The following is an 18,366-nucleotide window of genomic DNA, read 5'->3' on the forward strand; positions in this document are numbered from 1 at the left end:
TTTGTTCACACACAAATTACCAGGCGTGGCACCAAGGAGTTAGCTAATTGGAATGTGTATTTGTAAAGCTGCCTTGACTGAGCCCATTGTTGGTTAGGGACCATCTCTATATGTTGCCGATTTGTACTTCCCAAGCGCTTAGTACAGCACTCTGCACACAGTAAGTGCTCAATAAATATGATTGAATGAATGAAACAAATAAATGACATCTAACAAGACGTAGTCAATCTCTAATCTTCTGTACCCACTGGATCTGTGCCCCTAGGGTGTAATGTGGAATGGCTTCTCCTTGATTGTTGAATATGTGCAGGGCAGTAGCCTCAATTTACGGGTCCCGCAATATAGACTGGTTCAAACTGACACTTACAGCTCTATTTGCTTGGTCTTTTCCATTGTGGCTGTCCAATACATTGCTAGGGAAAATGATATCCTACCTCCTGAAGGCCTGGATAGAGATGGGAAGGGAATGTGTCTGCTTATTGTTATAGTGTACTCTCCCAAGTGCTTAGGGCAGTGCTCTGCTCACAGTAAGCACTCAATAAATATGATTGAATGAACTCCTCTCCTACCATATTCCAACTTTGACATCTCTTCTGTAGGGTATGCAGTAGGATCTTAATCAGATAATAGAGAAGCAGCGTGGCTCAGTGGAAAGAGCATGGGCTTGGGAGTCAGAGGTCAAGGGTTCTAATCCCAGCTCTGCCACTTACTGACTGTAAGACTTTGGGCAAGTTATTTAACTTATCTGTGCCTCAGTTACCTCATCTGTAAAACTGGGATTAAGTTTGTGAGCCCCACAAGGGACAACCTGATCACCTTGTATCCCCCCAGTGCCTAGAACGATGCCTTGCACATAGTAAGTGCTTAATACCATAATAATAATAATTATTATTATTATAGCAGACTCACTTTACATCATTGTGAGCTCTCAAATTTTATATTTGTTCTTCCTCTGTAAATGGGCCCAGAGACAACAGTGATTCTTAAAATTACAGGTTAATCTTCATTAAAATGTACCACCTAGTTAAGTAACTAGGCATACTGTCCTCTGTTTATGACTAAATCATTTTCCCCAACAAGTGATTGTAACCAGGGATCAAGACTAAGCTTTTTGGAATGATTCCATTGGATAACCCAGCCAAATACTGCTCAGTAGAAGTCTTTTAGATCTCTCTCCTGTCCACTACACACTCTTGCTACCTTCTCAGTGTGAGTCCTCAGTTAAACATTATCCAATAGGACATTGTGTCTATCCATATTTCCTTTTACAGCCAAACTTTCTGGGCATTCTCAGTAGTTTGCTCCAGCAGTGAGTGGATCTAAAAAGATGCAAATTCACAGAATCCCTCCAAGTTCCACACTTACATTCTTAACTCAAGCTATCAGAACTACACCCCAGTCTTTAGAACAGTGTCTGGCACATAGTAAGCACTTAAATACCATAAAAAAAAGAACTGGAAGTTTCAGTGTTAACAACTTTGCTAAAGCCACAAGCTTGATTGTTTCTCCCATTGCCAATTCTAGCCCATATTCAAGTAGTGATGGCACCTGCCAGCCATAAAGCAGGGAAATGGCGCTTCGCCTTTACAACCTCCACAAAATTTAAATTAAGGTTCAGGAGATCAAGGTAATTTTTATTTCATCCAAGGTATTTGCTCTTTTTGAAGCAGAAACAGTATGGCCTAGTGGAAAGAGCACAGACCTGAAAAGAGGATTTGGGGTACTAGTCCCAGTTCTACCACTTGCCTACTCTGAATTTGGGCAAATCACTTAACTTCTCTGAGCCTCAGTTTCCTCATCTGTACAATATGAATAAAATATCTGCTTTCCTTCCCTTCCCAGACTATGAGCCCCGTATGGACCAGGGATTGTGCCTGATCTGTTTACCTTGTATGCAGCTCAGTGTTTGGCACATAATACGCATTTAATAAATAATATTATGATGCCAGATTCTCACTCTGGCTTTGCAAGGCTTGCAACAACTCATTCTATTTGTCTATGAAGTCATGTTTCCATTGGTAGAAAGGAGCAGAAATACTATTTCCTTCTAATGGATCTCTGGCAATTTCATGAAAAAAACGTCCTTACTATGCTCTAAGTGCCTTAGGAACCCAGTTATGACTATTTTTTCTTCTACAAGTCCAATTATCTGAGGGTCCAGGTTTGAAAATATTAGACTGGCTCTTTAGGAAGACCATGGACTCTTTCAGTCACTGAGATGATGTAATGCCTGGCTACCTACAATGTGCCTCCAATGCAGAACACTTCCCCATGATCCTCACAAAGTACCTATATCCACTCTATAGAATAAACAATCCCTAGGAAAATTGAGCTCAATAAATACGATTGAATGAATGAATTGAGCTCCCGACTTCAACGTATTTTAGAATTTCTGAATATCTTTCACAGAAACTAACACCTTGACTAGTCTACCAATAACTTAAGCTTGGTTCTAAAAAAAAAAAGTGAAAGAAGAAAGCATAACAACTCCTTTGCCATTAAAACTTCCAAGAACAAAGAGGGAAAATAAAAGGCTTAAGAGAGAGTTGAATTTACAACTCTTTTGGGGGCAAATAGCTCACCTTGGTTGAAATTTCAGCAATCAAGTTCTGCTTATTTGGATCCACAAACTCCACAGGCTGACCTTCAAATTCAATCTTTCCCAGCATGGTGCCCTGTGGAAATCAATAATTAGACAGATGAATGTGAGCAAGGAATAAGGTGCCAAATCATAGGGACTTGAACAGCTGTTCCAAGATTTAGACATCTTTATAATGGCTTGTCACATCTTCAAAAGCGTCCTCATCCTCCCAGGCTAGGGACATACATTAGCTTCACTGGACATTTGGGAAACACAAGAACATAAACTGTTGATTGAAGGGTTTGTCAGTTGCCTGGTGGGAACCAACTGGATTTCTCCTCAAGGAATCCGGACTCAGATCCCAAACACCCCAGCTGAAATTGCTTGATGAATGCTTGGACTTCAGCCCTTTTCATATGGGGGAGAGGAAAATGCAACAGGGAGAGGAAAAGAGACCTGGGAAAAATGACCGGGAAAGAATCTAGATGACTGCATGTTTTTTCAGGAAGGTTTTCTCCTTTGAGAGATTGCATGCCTGGTGCTTCTTTGAGAATTATTTCTTTGAAATTGGGGAAAAAAAATCTATCTTTAAAAATAACCTCAGCCAAAATGTCATTCCAATTAAGTTGTTAAGATTTAATTTTGAGAAAACATTAACTGATTCTGAGATTTACCTTTTTCCTATGTTATCATATATTTGCTGAAATGGATAGAAATCTAGGAATACTAGTAATAATTATGGTATTTGTTAAGCACTATGTGCAGGGCACTGTACTAAGCACTGAACTAGGCTCTTGGGAAGTTCAGAATAATTAAGTGACCCATTCTATGTCTGCAAAAAGGTCACACTCACAGGGGAGGTAAACTAAAAATAATTACAACTAGGGTGATCAAAATCAATAATTGAGTACACATTTATACATGATAGGGAAGAGTGTGTTGAAAAGTTCCTTTGCTTCATCTCTAAGTTGGTCTTTTCAGAGATGGACAATATACATCTGTTTGTGGGTGTTCCTATGAACAATTGCAAAGGAAAATGTTGACCTCATTGCAGAAAATTCAGCTGGCTGATAAGATGTCAAGAAGTTCTCTAAGACAGTAAACTGTAACTTGAAATAAAACTTACCATCTTTCAACTCCCTCCCCTTTCAAATCTGACAGACCATTACTCTCCCCTTCTTCCAAGCCATACTAAAAAAGTCACTTCTTGTTAGGAAGCCTTCCCTGATTAATCTCTTCTTCCTCCCCTCTGTGTCGCCTATGCGTTTGAGTCCTTGCTCCCTAAGACCTTAGTTACTCACCCTAACCCCACTCCCAGAATTTTTGTTCTAATCTTTGCTAGGTTGATTCCCTTGTCTGTAAATTATTTTAATATCTATCTCCCACGCTAGATCGTGTCAAAGTACATCTTCAAACCCTGTTATATTGTATTCTCCTAAGCATTTAGTACAGTGCTCTGCACATAGTAATCATTCAATAAATACAATTGATGTACTCTCCCAAGTGTTTAGAGCATGGCTCTGCATAAACACTCAATAAATACCTTTCCTTCACTGATTGGTTACTTACTACAAAAGGACCATGTGGGAATGGATAAAATAGGAGGTCGCTTGACAAAGGTTCACTCCAGCTCTGGTGATTTGCAAAAGAACATGTGTGGGAGCATGCAAGTTGGGATGCAGATCCTGGCTTCCCCAGATTGGAATGGGTTGGGAACAGTAAGAGGAGAGCTTCTCCTGGAGGCATCGTCCCTCTCCCTTCACTGGTGCATCCATTCCCTGACCCCACCAAGGCCTGGATTCCACCTCACGCCTGATTTCTCTCCCCATCTGTAGGCATTGCTGGTAGGAGAGATATTCCTGGGAAGTTAATTTATCAAGCATACCCTTTTAAGTTCATTATGGGCAGAGAACACCTGCTAATTCTGTTGTATTGTACTCTCCCAAGAGCTTAGTACAGTGCTCTGCACACAGTAAGTGCTCAATAAATATGACTGAATGAATGCTCTGTACATAGTAAATATAACTGATTGAACAATTAGACTCCAGTAGAACGTCAGAGAGATCAGTTTAATTTGAGAAGCTTATTTGGGTCTCGTTTTACTTTTTTCTGAAGTGTTCCAACTCACCTATTATTCAGTTCTGTGAACTTTATTAAGAGTAATATCAATATAAAGTATTTAGTGAGAGTTTATTCTGTACAGAGCACCAGACTAAGTGCTTGAGACAATAGAATACAATAGAATAACTAAACAAAATCTGTCAAAAAGGGGCTTACAATCTCAGAGGGGAGACAGACACCAAAATAAAATACAGGTAGGGAGAGGCAATCGAGTTTAAAGGCATATACATAAGTGTGACAAGGATCAGGGGTTGGGTGAGCATCCAAATGCTAACACTATCACTAAAATTGTGATTTGATGCATGCTTTTCATAAAAGCAGTACACCTGCTTTGAGTTTGAGACTTGAAGAGACCACGTAAATGACCACGATTTAGAAAAAGATGAAGACCATACCTTTTCCCGAATAGTTTTGGTCAATTTTCTGGTGTCGATCCCATACAGTGCAGGGACCTGTAGGAAAAAGAAAATTTGAGGGAGATGAAATGTCAGGAGGATTGGATTAGGCCCATTCTGCTCTCTAGGGTTAGGAAAAATTCAAAAATCTGTCCCATTACATTACAGCTCACAGCTACTCTGTCTTGGGCTCCATCCCAGGACACAGAAGCCTCAGTGTCCCCTTCTCTCGAGGTTCTTTACCCAGTACCAAGAGAGCTGAGAAGCAGCATGGCTCAGTGGAAAGAGCACGGGCTTTGGAGTCAGAAGTCATGGGTTCAAACCCAGCTCTGTCAATTATTAGCTGTGTGACTTTGGGCAAGTCACTTAACTTCTCTGTGCCTCAGTGACCTCATCTGTAAAATGGGGATGAAGACTGTGAGCCCCCCATGGGACAACCTGATCACCTTGTAACCCCCCCAGCGCTTAGAACATGCTTTGCACATAGTAAGTGCTTAATAAATGCTATCATCATCATATATCTTCTCAACTGGGATTCAATTCATCATATTTAAGTCTCTTGTGTTTCTTAAAAGCCATGTCCTCAATGTTATGTTAGCCCAGTGCAGTAAATGCTACAGATGTACTCACTTTAGAGGATATTATAATTCAGGAGGCTAATGAACTTGCTATGCAAATTAAAACATGAGATGCAAATCATTTAATCAAGTCCAGGGACCCTGCGACTTCTGCCTCCCCTAGTCCAGCTGAAAGAGGGCAATGCTGATCTCCAGAATAATAGAGTTGACAGCTCTAAAAAGAGCCCTTTGAGCCACACAATGACTCAGAGTGTCTCACCTTTTCCTCTTGGAGCCACTGTCCTAGACTCTTGGTGGCCAGCCAGTGGTTGTACTCATTGCTGTAATTTAGCACCAGCAGACCTGCCACCTGTAAAGAGAGAAGGGTTGTTTCAGTCAAGTGGTGGGTAAGAGTGGGTTCTGTTCAGAGAAGGAGAACTTGGAGTTCCAGTCAAGCAAATGGATTTCCATAGGAACATCTTTTGACGGATGCCTCAGCGACTTTGACTTCCTTTTATGTGTTAGACATGTACAACAGGCCAGGAAATTCTATCCAGTTTCTTGGAAGAGAGAAAAGATAGGCTCCTTTGGCCTACCAAAGCGAAAGAATGATTTTATTATGCACAGCAGAGATTCTAGGCCGTACTAAAGTCATCCAGCAATAAGGCTATTTAAGGGGAAAAAGACCCTCACATGTAGAGGTGAGCAGAGAGAAGACACACAACTGGGGAATTTCAATTATGCATGGAATGTCTTCTAGTGGTAACCAAAAGGCCTTGGATAACTAAGCAAACTCAGAACAAATTCAACTTCTGGGGAGGTCCATTTTGAAATGAGTGAAAGCCTGCCAATACGTGTCTTTTCATGAGACGAACCAAGCAGCTCATGTAAATCCCAAGAATCGCATGTGGAGAGCCTTACCTTGACACCATCTGATTCAAAATACTTGCTCAGACCCATTTCATCCCGGGCAGCAGTGTCCGGAACCCCACCATTGCCCACAATGGGATTGGCCATGGTGAGAATCTGCCCCCTGTATGCAGGGTCTGTCAGAGCTTCAGGGTATCTACGGAAAAAAACATTCCAAATGTTTCAGAACATTTACACTCAAAAATGTGCCTATCATTTAAGTCCTGAGATTGACAGCAGTTTGGTAAACAGAGCAACGTCCAAGATCTCAAGACATTCTCCCTTTCAATCTGTCAGGTCCAACAATAAATCAACTGTATTTATTGAGCACTTACCCATTCCTCCCTGCCTTGTGAGCTCTCCTGAAAACCACCTCCTATAAGAAGCATTCCCTGAATAATCCCCAACTTTCTGGTCATATCACCCGACCAGCCATTGCTAGCATTCTCTTGTCGCACAAACCCACACCTTCAACTCACCCATTCCACTGAACTCAACTCCCTCACTACCCTGAACCTCCCATCAATCTCATACCATCAACTCTCAGCCCAGGATCACCACCACAGAACACTTCCTCAGCTCCTCTGCATGAGTTGAGGAGCACTGTTGGCAGGCTGACTTTGTCCCTGTCAACTTCATCCTTACCTAATTTAACTCTGCCTTCTCCTCTGCCTGGCAACATAGTCCTCCTACCTTGACTCCCATGCCCACTGCCCATTCCCACTGTCCATGTTTCAGTTGTGTAACTCCCTCTTCAAACGCCCATCCTCCTTCCTCCCCCATATTTTGCCCCTAGTGACCTTGCCACCTATTTCATTGATAAAACTGAAATGATCAGGCGTGAAAATTTCCCCTACTCCTCTCCAGTCCTACCCTTCTCCTGACTCTCTTCAACTCTCATCCTTCCCATCAGTATCTCAGGGACGACCTTCCAGCCCACAACCACCCAGCTACTTGTGGTATGTCAATCTTGTCTGTCTCATCACCAACACCTTGCCACAACCTCTTTCTGTCCTGGAACTCCCTTCCCCTACATATCCAGCAGAAAACCACTCTCCCCATCTTCAAAGCCATCCTAACATTACATTTCCTCAAAGAGGCCTTCTTTAACCCCTCATTTCCCCAACCTTTTAACCCTCCCCTTTGCATCACCTTTGTACTTGGATCTGCATCCTTTAAGCACTTGATAGTCACTCCACCCCCCAGGGCCCTTCTGTACATAACTTTACACTCTCCTAGTCCCTCTTTCTATAATTTATTTCAATGTATGTTTCCCCTTCTAGACAGTAAACTCATTATGAGCAGGGATTGTGTCTACCCACTCCACTGCATTGTATTCTTCCATGTGCTCAGTACAGTGCTCTGCACACAAGTGCTCAATAAATACCATTGATTGACTGAACATCAATTTATTTGCTACGGTCTCCTCCATTGGATTTAAGCCCATTCCTGGCAGGGACTGAGTTTTCTATTTTTAGCATACATTTCCAAGCATCTAGTACAGTGCTCTGCACCCAGTGGACTCTCAATAAATACCAGTGATAGTGATGATAATTTCATCAGCTCTTTTTTGTACTTATCAACTATCTTTTCTTATCCACCTCAGCTCGCATTCTCCATTTCTCCTCCAATAGCCTCTTCAATGGATCTCATTCCAGACTCCCTAACCACCGATCCCTAGCTCATGCCTTTGTTCCTGCCAGGAACTCTCTCGCCCTTCAAATATACCAGAAAAAACTTCAACCCCCTTCTGTAATCCCACCTCCTCTTCCAGAAGGCTGTCCCAGAATTTCGCCCCTCCCCCAGTTCACATTTCCACTATGATCACCTCACAGCTTTTGTGCTCACAAATTCTAGCTGCATTTTTATACTTATTTGATTTGTAAATTATTTTCTGTCTTCCCCAGTACATAATTTGCTACCTGAAGCCATTAGTACTGCATTCTGAACACTGTAGCTGCTCAATAAATACTACTGATTGACTGATTCCTCATTTCCTGGGAAAAAGACTCAATAACAGCTGAGTCATCAGTTCCCCTTTTCCTGGGTGTTTTTGGTTGATACACAGCCTGGATGATGAATGAATCACACACACATAGATCCTCTCTATAACCTAAAGGAGAACTCATCTAACTTGCTGACAACCCCTTTCCCAAGTCCTTCCTCTGGCCTGGAAGTCCCTCCCTCTCCACACATGCCAGACCTGCTTTGCACATAGTACGTGCTTAACAAATATCATCATTATTATTATTATTCACCCAACCTTTAAAGCCATAATAATAATAATAACAATAATAATTAAAAGTGGTAATGGTATTCGTTAAATTCTTACTTATGTGTCAGGCACTACACTAAGCATTGAGGTGGCTACAAGCAAATTGGGTTGGACACAGTCCCTGTCCCATATGGAGCTCATGTCTTAACCGCCATTTTGCAAATGAGGTAACTAAGGCACAGAGAAGCAAAGGGACTTGCCCAAAGTCCCACAGCAGGCAAGTGGCAGAGATAGGATTAGGTCCTTCTGACTCTCTGACCCACGCTCTATCCACTAGACCACACTGCTTCTCTTCACCTGGAGGAGGTGAGCTCTCAGTAGGGCCTTGAAGGGAGGAAGAGAGCTAGCTTGGCGGATGTGCAGAGGGAGGGCATTCCAGGCCAGGGGGATGACGTGGGCTGGGGGTCGACGGCGGGACAGGCGAGAACGAGGCACGGTGAGGAGATTAGCGGCAGAGGAGCGGAGGGTGCGGGCTAGGCTGTAGAAGGAGAGAAGGGAGGTGAGGTAGGAGGGGGCGAGGTGATGGAGAGCCTTGAAGCCCAGGGTGAGGAGTTTCTGCATGATGTGTAGGTTGATTGGTAGCCACTGGAGATTTTTGAGGAGGGGAGTAACATGCCCAGTGTGTTTCTGGACAAAGACAATCCGGGCAGCGGTGTGAAGTATGGATTGAAGTGGGGAGAGACAAGAGGATGGGAGATCAGAGAGGAGGCTGATACAGTAGTCTAGTACTCTCCCAAGCACTTAGTACAGTGCTCTGTACACAGTAAGTGTTCAATAAATACCACTGATTGAAATCCATTCACAGTCAAATTCCACAGGTTGCCTACTCTTCCTCACTTTCTTCCTCCTATTCCCTCTGTCTTTCCCTTTCCTCTCCTCCCCTGCTCTCCCAACTCCCCCTTCCCTAATATAAATGGCTGTTCCTTTGGAACAGATCCTCTAACTTTCTTCAGCAAATGAGTAAATACAGCTTGTGTTGAGGAACTGCAGCGTTGAAGGGAAATTAATCCATCAGGACCTGGGTGACTTTTGTGATGTGACAAGATTTATTACCCATAATCTATCACTGGGAAGAAAACTCTAGTACTCTCCATCATTCTGATCTATATTAAACAGTTGTTTGTTGGCAGGTATATTAACACAGCTAGTAATTAGTGCTGTCGAAAAGCTTAAATAATTGCCCTGTGAAGCAAAACTTTGCAAACAGATTTCATATACTGTGATTCAGCGTTCTCACCAGTGGAACTACTTAAAATCCATTTAATGTTCTTGGTTTTCATAAGGGGATCAGAGTTTAGGGGAAAACTGTGATAAAGGCTGAGTGAAAAATTCAGGCCAAGCCTAGCTCTGGCTTGAGTTGATACTACTAGGAAATAATTTTTGTTTGTCTGACTCCTTCATTTGATTATATAGCATTTGAGGGCAGGATGTGTGTGCTTTGCTTCTGTTTAATTCTCCCAAACAATTACTACAGTGTTCTGCACACAGTGAGTACTTAATACATATGATTTATTAATACTAGGAACACCTTGTTACCTACTTGATTTTCCAGTTTCCCAAGGCCAAGACTCAATAATGATCTTATTAATGATAATAATAATATTTATTAAGAACTTACATGTATTAAACACTGGGGTAGATGCAAGATAGTCAGGTCAACCACAGCCCCTGTCCTACATGGGGCTCTCAGTCTAAGAGGGAGAGAGAATGGCTATTGTATCCCCATTTTACAGGTGCAGAAACCAAGTCACAGAGACAGCAGGGAATTAGCAGAGTCAGGTCTAGATCTCTGGCCTCTTGATTGCCAGACCTGTGTTTTTTCCACTGGGTCCCACTATCTCCTTAGACATGTATCCATTCTTTTTAAGACAAGGTGAACCCACACCTCTATCGCAATCCATGACTAAAATGATTCGAGAAGATCAGTCTATCGCAGTTTCGGAAGCTAGTCTCCTTTGGGCTGTGGTATGGTCATTAGATCACAAGGGCTCAAGGGAGTTCAGAGAGCCCAAGGTTGGAGAAAGAGGCTATGGGAAGACCTTTCAAGCTGGAGGAAATGAAGCCATTTTCTGCTCTACCAGTAGAATGCGTCCATGTAGACACCAACAGAAAGGGTCTCCTCTATCTCTGGCTAATAGAAATAGATTAGCAGGGAGGAGATGGTGCAGCTATTAGAAACCTCCTTGGATGTGTCACCAACATACATGGGTCCCACCTTAATAATGGGGAGAGAGCCAGATCTGGAAAGCCTGAGATAAAGGAGAGCAGCAGAGGCCTGGGAAGAGAAACTTTTCCATGGGATGTCAGCACCATGGGGAGCCAGTGGGAGAGAGTAGGATACCTGTCTCTGCCTGGCCTAGCTATCATGCTGGATGGATGCTGGTGCCACACTGTCTCAGCACAGTTGCTTTGAAAGACAGAAGTCAATAAGTTAGGAAGGCAAGGGAGAAACTATGTTGAAATCTTCATGGAGAACACCAGTGTAGTTCCTCCCTTGCTTAACTCATCGACTTCTGTCTTTAAAAGCAGTAGTTGGAGTAACTTGCCCCTTTTCCCTTTCAAAGCCATCAGATCACAGCTCTCTATCTTTAAAGTACTCCTAAAATTCCCACTTTTAGTGGTATTTAAGGGTTTACTAGATGCCACACACTGTTCTAAGCACCGAGGTAGACACAAGTATCAGGTTGAACATGATCACTATCCCACATGGGGCTCACATGTGGCAGAGCCAAAATTAAAACTCTTTCCACTAGGCCACATTGATCCACTTCCTCCAAGAAGCCTTTCCTCCATTTAAATCATAGCAACTCAATAGCCATCTTCAGCCATTATGCAGATATATTGATTTACAGACTGGCAGTGTGCATCTATCTGGGTCTACTCCTTATTGATTCATCTATTTTTGTCCTGTTAAACTTTTGCTATTACCAGTAGTTTCATTATTTTTACTCCTCCTCCCACTCTCTCTCAAAACTGGTGGGTGACAGCCCCTTTCATCTGCCATATCCTGCCCAGGATCTGCAGAGATGAAGTGGGCAGTAGGAGAGAGGAAGGATCCGGAGAAGCTCGAAGACATACTTAGTTCACCTTCCCTACCCTCTGTAGTCTCCAACTGACAGGGCGGAAGCCTCACAGAAGCTGAATTTGCTATGGTGGTCACCAGTGGCCTCACTTTCAACCCTTTGGCTGTAACTGGGGGAGACACTAGATGGCTTAAGGGAAAAGTAGCCACCCCTTGGCCTTTGTTGCCCATCAGACTAGCTGCCGGAGGGGTTAAGCAGGGAGGCTATGCCAGGAGGCACAGCTCCAGGACTTCTTAGCCCCCATCTGCTCTCTCCCATCAAACCTTTTCTTCACTATCACCTTCATCAGCCTTCTCTTCCCCTGCTTTTCCTCACTCCTCTCCCATTACAACCCAGCTCACATACATCATTTTTTATTGTTATTTGGTTTTTGGGGGTGGTTTTGGTATTTGTCAAAAGGTTACTCTATGGAAAAGTAAGCTTACTATATATATACATAGATAGATAGATAGATAGATATAGTATATACTATATATATGTATATATATATATATATATATACATATATATAGTATATACTATATCTATCTATATATCCCACCTGAGGCTCACATTATTAATTCCCGTTTTACAGATGAGGTAACTGAGGCAAAGAAGTTAAATGATTTGGGCAAGGTCACATAATAGACAACTGGCAGAGCTGAAATTAGAACTCAGATCCTCTGACTCCCAAACCCACACTTTGTCCACTAGGCCATGCTGCTTCTCTTCTAATACCAGCCTATTCATTGTGCTTCTCATCACTCTCTCTGTCGACCCCTTGCTCTCCAAGCACTTAGTACAGTGCTCTGCACACAGTAAGTGCTCAATAAATATGACTGAATGAATGAATCCTCCCTCCCCATCTTCGAAGCCCTATTAAAATCACATTTTCCAGGAAGATTTCCTTGACTAATCTCTCGTTTCTCCATCTTATTTTCTCTCCTTACTGCAACCTTGCACTCAAGTTCATACCCGCTAAGCACTTAGGTACTCACCCCACCCTACCACCCCCTCAGCACTGCCATACATACCCTAACAGACGGTTTCTAGATTGCAAGTTCCTTGAAGGCAGGGATTATTTCACTCTCCCAAGCACTTAGTACAGTGCTCTGCACAAAATAAGGGCTCAATAAATGTACCAGTTGGTAGATTGATTCCAGAGGTGCCTGGCCTGGTTCCTTGATAACGGTACAGTCACCAGCACTAAGGTGGCATTTCAGCACCACCATGCCAACCTCATCAGCCTATTCTCCCCGCAAGTGGAGGTGAAAGGAGGTGGGCACGACACGGTGGTCCGGTGGCTGTGGGGTGGGGGTACACTCACCCAGCAAGGCCAGTATTGAACACAACTTCTCCAGCGATCGAGGACGGATGGCCAAAGGAGTAGCCTTTCATCCGGGTTCCATCTTCCAGCACGATGTGAGCTGTCTGTGCCTAGAGACAAAAGTCCACAAAGACTCAGAGAAATACCAAGGGCCCAGATCGCGAGAAGTTATGAAGCAAAAGTTTCCCAAAGCCATCTCAAGTCTATCCTCTGCCATCACTCAGCGACCACCCCATCCCCTAGCTCTGGGATCAGACAGGGTCTGTCCTGCAGAAAGTACCATGGTCCAGAAGTTGGAAGGCCTGGACACAGCCCCAGCCAGGAGCCCACTCACTCCAACCTCTGAAGGCCACTCCCCGATGCCCATCCACACACGAAGGATGGCCACATCCATCCAGGTCATTGGACCCGGGAATGGCAATGGCATCAAAGGCAATGGCCGCCTCTCAGCGGCCTGACAAGTTGGGCCTCTGGCAAATGAATCATCTCAGGTATCCCTTGGCCAAGGGCTGAAAAAAAGAGGAGCCAAGGCAGAGTGGAGGCGGGGGTGTGCTACTGGAAAATGACACAAGAGCTCATTTTCCAATAATCCAAATCATTGTCTAAACAGCAGTTAATGTGAGCACGTAAATATTCAAGGCCTCTACCCATACCTTGACGGAGATGATGGAATTTCTACCCTAAAAGGGTGTGGAGTGGGAGAGATGTAACAATACTTATAGTACTTGTTAAGTGCTTACTATGTGCCAAGCACTGTTCTAAGCACTGGGGTAGACACAAGTTGATCAGGTTGGACTCAGTTCCTGTCCACATGGGGCTCACACCCTTATCCCCACTTCACAGACAAGGTAACAAGCACAAGGAAGCTAAGTGACTTACCCAAGGTCACACAGTAGACATGTGGTGGAGCTGGGATTAGAACCCAGGTCCTTCTGACTCCCACGCCCTTGTTTGATCCACTAGGCCATGCTGCTTCCCAACCCAGCCCTGAGGTAGAGGAATCAATTCCCCTGCCTCCACGAAGCAGCAGCAGCACACAGAGCTGTGGGTCAGAAGTTCTGATCTTGGCACTGCCCTTTACATACCTTGGGTGAGAGAGAGAAAGAGAAAGAGAGAGAGAGACAGAGACAAAGACAGAGAGAGACAGGAGGACAGGAAGAGACAGAGGCAGAGATATATAGAGAGAAAGAGGAGCAGAGACAGAGAGAGACAGGCAGAGGCAGAAAGAGAGGCAGACAGAGAGATAGACAGGCAGAGACACAGAGAGACACTGCTTTTTCTGGGTAGGGAATGTGTCCACCAAGTCTGTTATATTGTTTTCTCACAAGTGCTTAGTACAATTATATTTATTGATCAAATTGATTGATTCATAACTGAGTTAGTCCTCACTGATTCTCTGTTCTATCTATGTCCACCTTGTTCTCTGTTACAGCCTTGCTCTCCCTCCGTCCTATCTATAAATATTTTGCTATCTCCCCCATTAGACTATAAGGTCCAGGGAGCAGAGAAAGAACATCTTCTGTTTTCCTCTCCCAACTACTTAGGGAAGCGTTTTACTCTCAGTGCGAGATCAGTAAGTATCACTGATGGATTGATTCTCTATCAAATAAAAGTGTGGCACGCTTGTGCAGAGGCATGATAATAATCCCTAATCAGAAGGGCTTGGTGTCCTGCTACTTTCTGTGTGAATGCTGTTTCCAATTAAAATCTAGGACTCTACATTCTCAGCCCACGGGGGATCCTATAGGAAATGAATTGAAAGGGTGGGATTTCATTTTTCAGTGGGGACAGAAAGGAGTCGCCTGCTTCACAAGCAAATTGTCTGAAGCCCATGGAGAAGAGGGCCACACAGAATACAAGATGCTTTGCAAATTCCCTCAATGGACCCTGTGTGATAGAAATCATTCACTAGGAGGATTGCACTTTATCCTACTTATCACCATTTTCTATAGTCTTGTCTCAAGTTCAGCTCCTTACTCCAGAGCCAAAGGTTATTGAAGTTGGCAGATCCTCCAGGAAACCACTGAGAGGCAGTATAGACTAGTGGATAGAGAACAGGCCTGAAAGTCAGAAAGACCTGGGTTCTAATTCCAGACACTTGTCTGTGTGACCCTGGGCAAGTCATCTAACTTCTCTGTACCTCAGTTACCTCATCTGAAAAGTGGGGATTAAGACTGAGTCCCAAGTGTGTCATGGACTGTGTCCAATCTGATTGGCATGTATCAACCTCAGTGCTTAGTTCATTCACTCAATCGTATTTATTGAGCACTTACTGTGTGCAGGGCACTGTACTAAGCACTTGGAAAGTACAATTCAGCAATAGAGACAATCCTTGCCCCAAATGGGCTTACAGTCTAGAAGGGAGGAGACAGACATCAAAACAAGTAAGCAGGCATCAATATAAATAGAATTATAGATATATACACATCAAAACAAGTAAACAGGCATTAATATAAATAGAATTATAGATATGTCCATATGTACACACAAGTGCTGTGGGGCAGAAGGGGGGTAGAGCAAAGGGAGCGAGTCGGGGGGATGGGGAGGGGGACCTGAGGAAAGGGGGAGCTTAGTCTGGGAAGGCCTCCTGAAGGATGTGAGCCTTCAGTAGGGCTCTAAAGGCAGGGGGAGTGTGATTGGCGGATTTGAGGAGGGAGGGCATTCCAGGCCAGAGATAGGATGTGGGCCCAGGGTTGACGGTGGGACAAGCGAGAACAAGGCACAGTGAGAAGGTTAGCACCAGGAGTGTGCAGGTTGGGATGTAGGAGGAGAGAAGGGAGGTGAGGTAGGAGAAGGCAACATGATGGAGAGCTTTAAAGCCAATAGTGAGGAGTTTTTGCTTGATTTGTAGGTTGACAGGCAGCCACTGGAGATTTTTGAGGAGGGGAGTAATATGCCCAGAATGTTTCTGTAGAAAGATAATCCAGGCAGCAGAGTGAAGTATAGACTGAAGTAGGGAGAGACAGGAGGTTGGGAGATCAGAAAAAGAGGCTGATGTAGTAATCTAGTCGGGATAGGATGAGTATTTGCACTAACATCGTAGTGGTTTGGATGAAGAGGAAAGGGCAGATCTTGGCGATGCTGTGAAGGAAAAATGGCAGGTTTTGGTGACAGATTGAATTTGCAGGGTGAAAGAGAGAGCAGAGTCAAGAATGACACCAAAGCTATGGGCTAGGAGAACGATGGTAGTGCCATCAACAGTGACAGGAAAGTCAGGGCCAGGTTTGGGAGGGAAGATAAGGATAAGTACAGTACTTGTCATATAGTAAGCACTTAATTACCTTTTAAGAAAAAAAAAAACCCACCACACAAATTCATTCTTAGTGCCTAACTTGAGCTAGTAACTAATTTGACCAATTTTCCTGAGCCTCACATTCCACAACAGCAAAATAGGGATAAAAATACCTATTCTCCCTCCCTCTATAAACCAGAAACCCCATGAGACAAGTAGTGTGTCTGATCTGATTATCTTGTATATACCCCAGTGCTTAACACGATATTTAACACATAAGAAGCACTTAAATACCCAATTTTTATTTGCTATGATAAAGGTTTCGTAAATGGATGCCTCTTTTCTGGGACTAATCTACCAATAGTATTTATTAAGAATCTACTGTGTGTAGAGAACGGTACTAAGAACTTGGGAGAATGCAACAGAATTAGTAGTAGACATGAACCTTGCTCTTAAAGCAGCATGGCATAGTGGATAGAGCACAGGTCTAGGAGTCAAGAGGTCATGGGTTCTAATCCCAGCTCTGGCACTTGTCTGCTTTTTGAACTTGGACAAGTCACTTAACATCTCGGTGCCTCAGTTACCTTACCTGTAAAATGGGGATAAAAACTGTGAACCCCATGTGGGACAGGGACTGTGTCCAACCTGATTAGCTTGTATCCACCCCAGTGCTTAGTACAGAGAGTGGCACACAGTAAGCGCTTAACAAATACCATAATTACTTTTAAGTATTATTAAAAGTATTATTATCTTCCCCTTTTAGACTGTTGGGTAGGGACTGTCTCTATATGTTGCCAATTTGTACTTCCCAAGCACTTAGTACAGTGCTCTGCACACAGTAAGCGCTCAATAAATACGATTGATGATGATGATGATGATGATTAAAAGTCTTAAAATCTAGCAACCATAGTTCCGGCTCATGTTTCCCCCTTAACTGTGGGGCTTTTTCCAACACAAATATTACATCTGTATAGTGTTACTGATAGCTTGTTTAATTTTTGCTTCCTGTTCCAGATACAGATGGGGAAAAACAAGCTACTGGATTTCTGTGGTAAGAATACTAGAGGTTTTTTTTCTAGTCTACCAAAACCTCTAATCAGCTGTGTCACTTTGGAGTCTGAAAGCTTTCTGGGACTTGTAGTCCTCAGAAGCATAAACTCAGTTTGAGAATCTGAGCATAACCAGAGCCCAGATCCTTAAAGAAACTGATGGATTATGGCCACTCTTTAAATCATCACTGCCACAGCCTCAGATATTAGGCTACAGATCTACTATAGTAACACTTTCACCATGAACATTCAAGAACCTCCTGATTTCAGATCTTGAAAAAATACCTGTGATTCAATAGATAAGTTTTGGAGAGAAAACTGCCTTATGCTCTAGGTATAATTGGCTTCAAATCTTATTTCCTTGTCACTTTCTTTTTCTTCTTCCAGGTGTTCCAGATAGAAGATTCCTATCCCCTTTCCATGCTGAAGAGATGACATGTATCACAGATTTGCTAAACCATTCAGGTTTGTCCTAGCCTCTTTCTCCCCTGAGTTCCTCTCTGCACCTCCTCACTCAGTCTCTTCCTTGAATTCCTTCCACTACAGATAGATTTTAAGGGCACATTTACAGGTGCATGAATGAATCCATGAGATTCAGTGTTTCAGTGCTTTTGCCTCCATTCACTGCAGTGTTGCTTATTTCTGGAGGTATGTATAGGCCTTCCCATCTAATCCAACACCCTCTCCAGATCCTTAATTTTGTTACAGGCCCTCTGGAATCCACTTAGCCTTCCTCTTAACTAGACAGGCCTCCTATGAGTACAGAATGGTTTCGATTGGCTTGTCTGGGGTTTTCAGAGGAAGTTCAGCTCAGAGTTCCAAAACATGCCAAATCTACTTAAGGGGAATTCCTCCAAA

General features: G+C 43.3%; 1 protein-coding gene across 1 annotated transcript in view; it reads right to left on the reverse strand.

The window, feature by feature from the left end:
• The window catches only part of CPS1 (carbamoyl-phosphate synthase 1), a 154,615-nt gene that overhangs the window by 118,778 nt on the left and 17,471 nt on the right, over window positions 1-18,366 (reverse strand). Inside the window, exons 2-6 of the mRNA XM_038748821.1 lie at window positions 13,228-13,337; window positions 6,576-6,720; window positions 5,935-6,024; window positions 5,098-5,154; window positions 2,583-2,675 (exon numbers count right to left, since the gene is read on the reverse strand). Of these exons, the coding sequence (XP_038604749.1) occupies window positions 2,583-2,675; window positions 5,098-5,154; window positions 5,935-6,024; window positions 6,576-6,720; window positions 13,228-13,337 (495 nt within the window). The remainder of the gene's footprint in view (window positions 1-2,582; window positions 2,676-5,097; window positions 5,155-5,934; window positions 6,025-6,575; window positions 6,721-13,227; window positions 13,338-18,366) is intronic.

The sequence above is a fragment of the Tachyglossus aculeatus genome, chromosome 7 (assembly GCF_015852505.1).
Source record: "Tachyglossus aculeatus isolate mTacAcu1 chromosome 7, mTacAcu1.pri, whole genome shotgun sequence".
Taxonomy (NCBI): domain Eukaryota; kingdom Metazoa; phylum Chordata; class Mammalia; order Monotremata; family Tachyglossidae; genus Tachyglossus; species Tachyglossus aculeatus.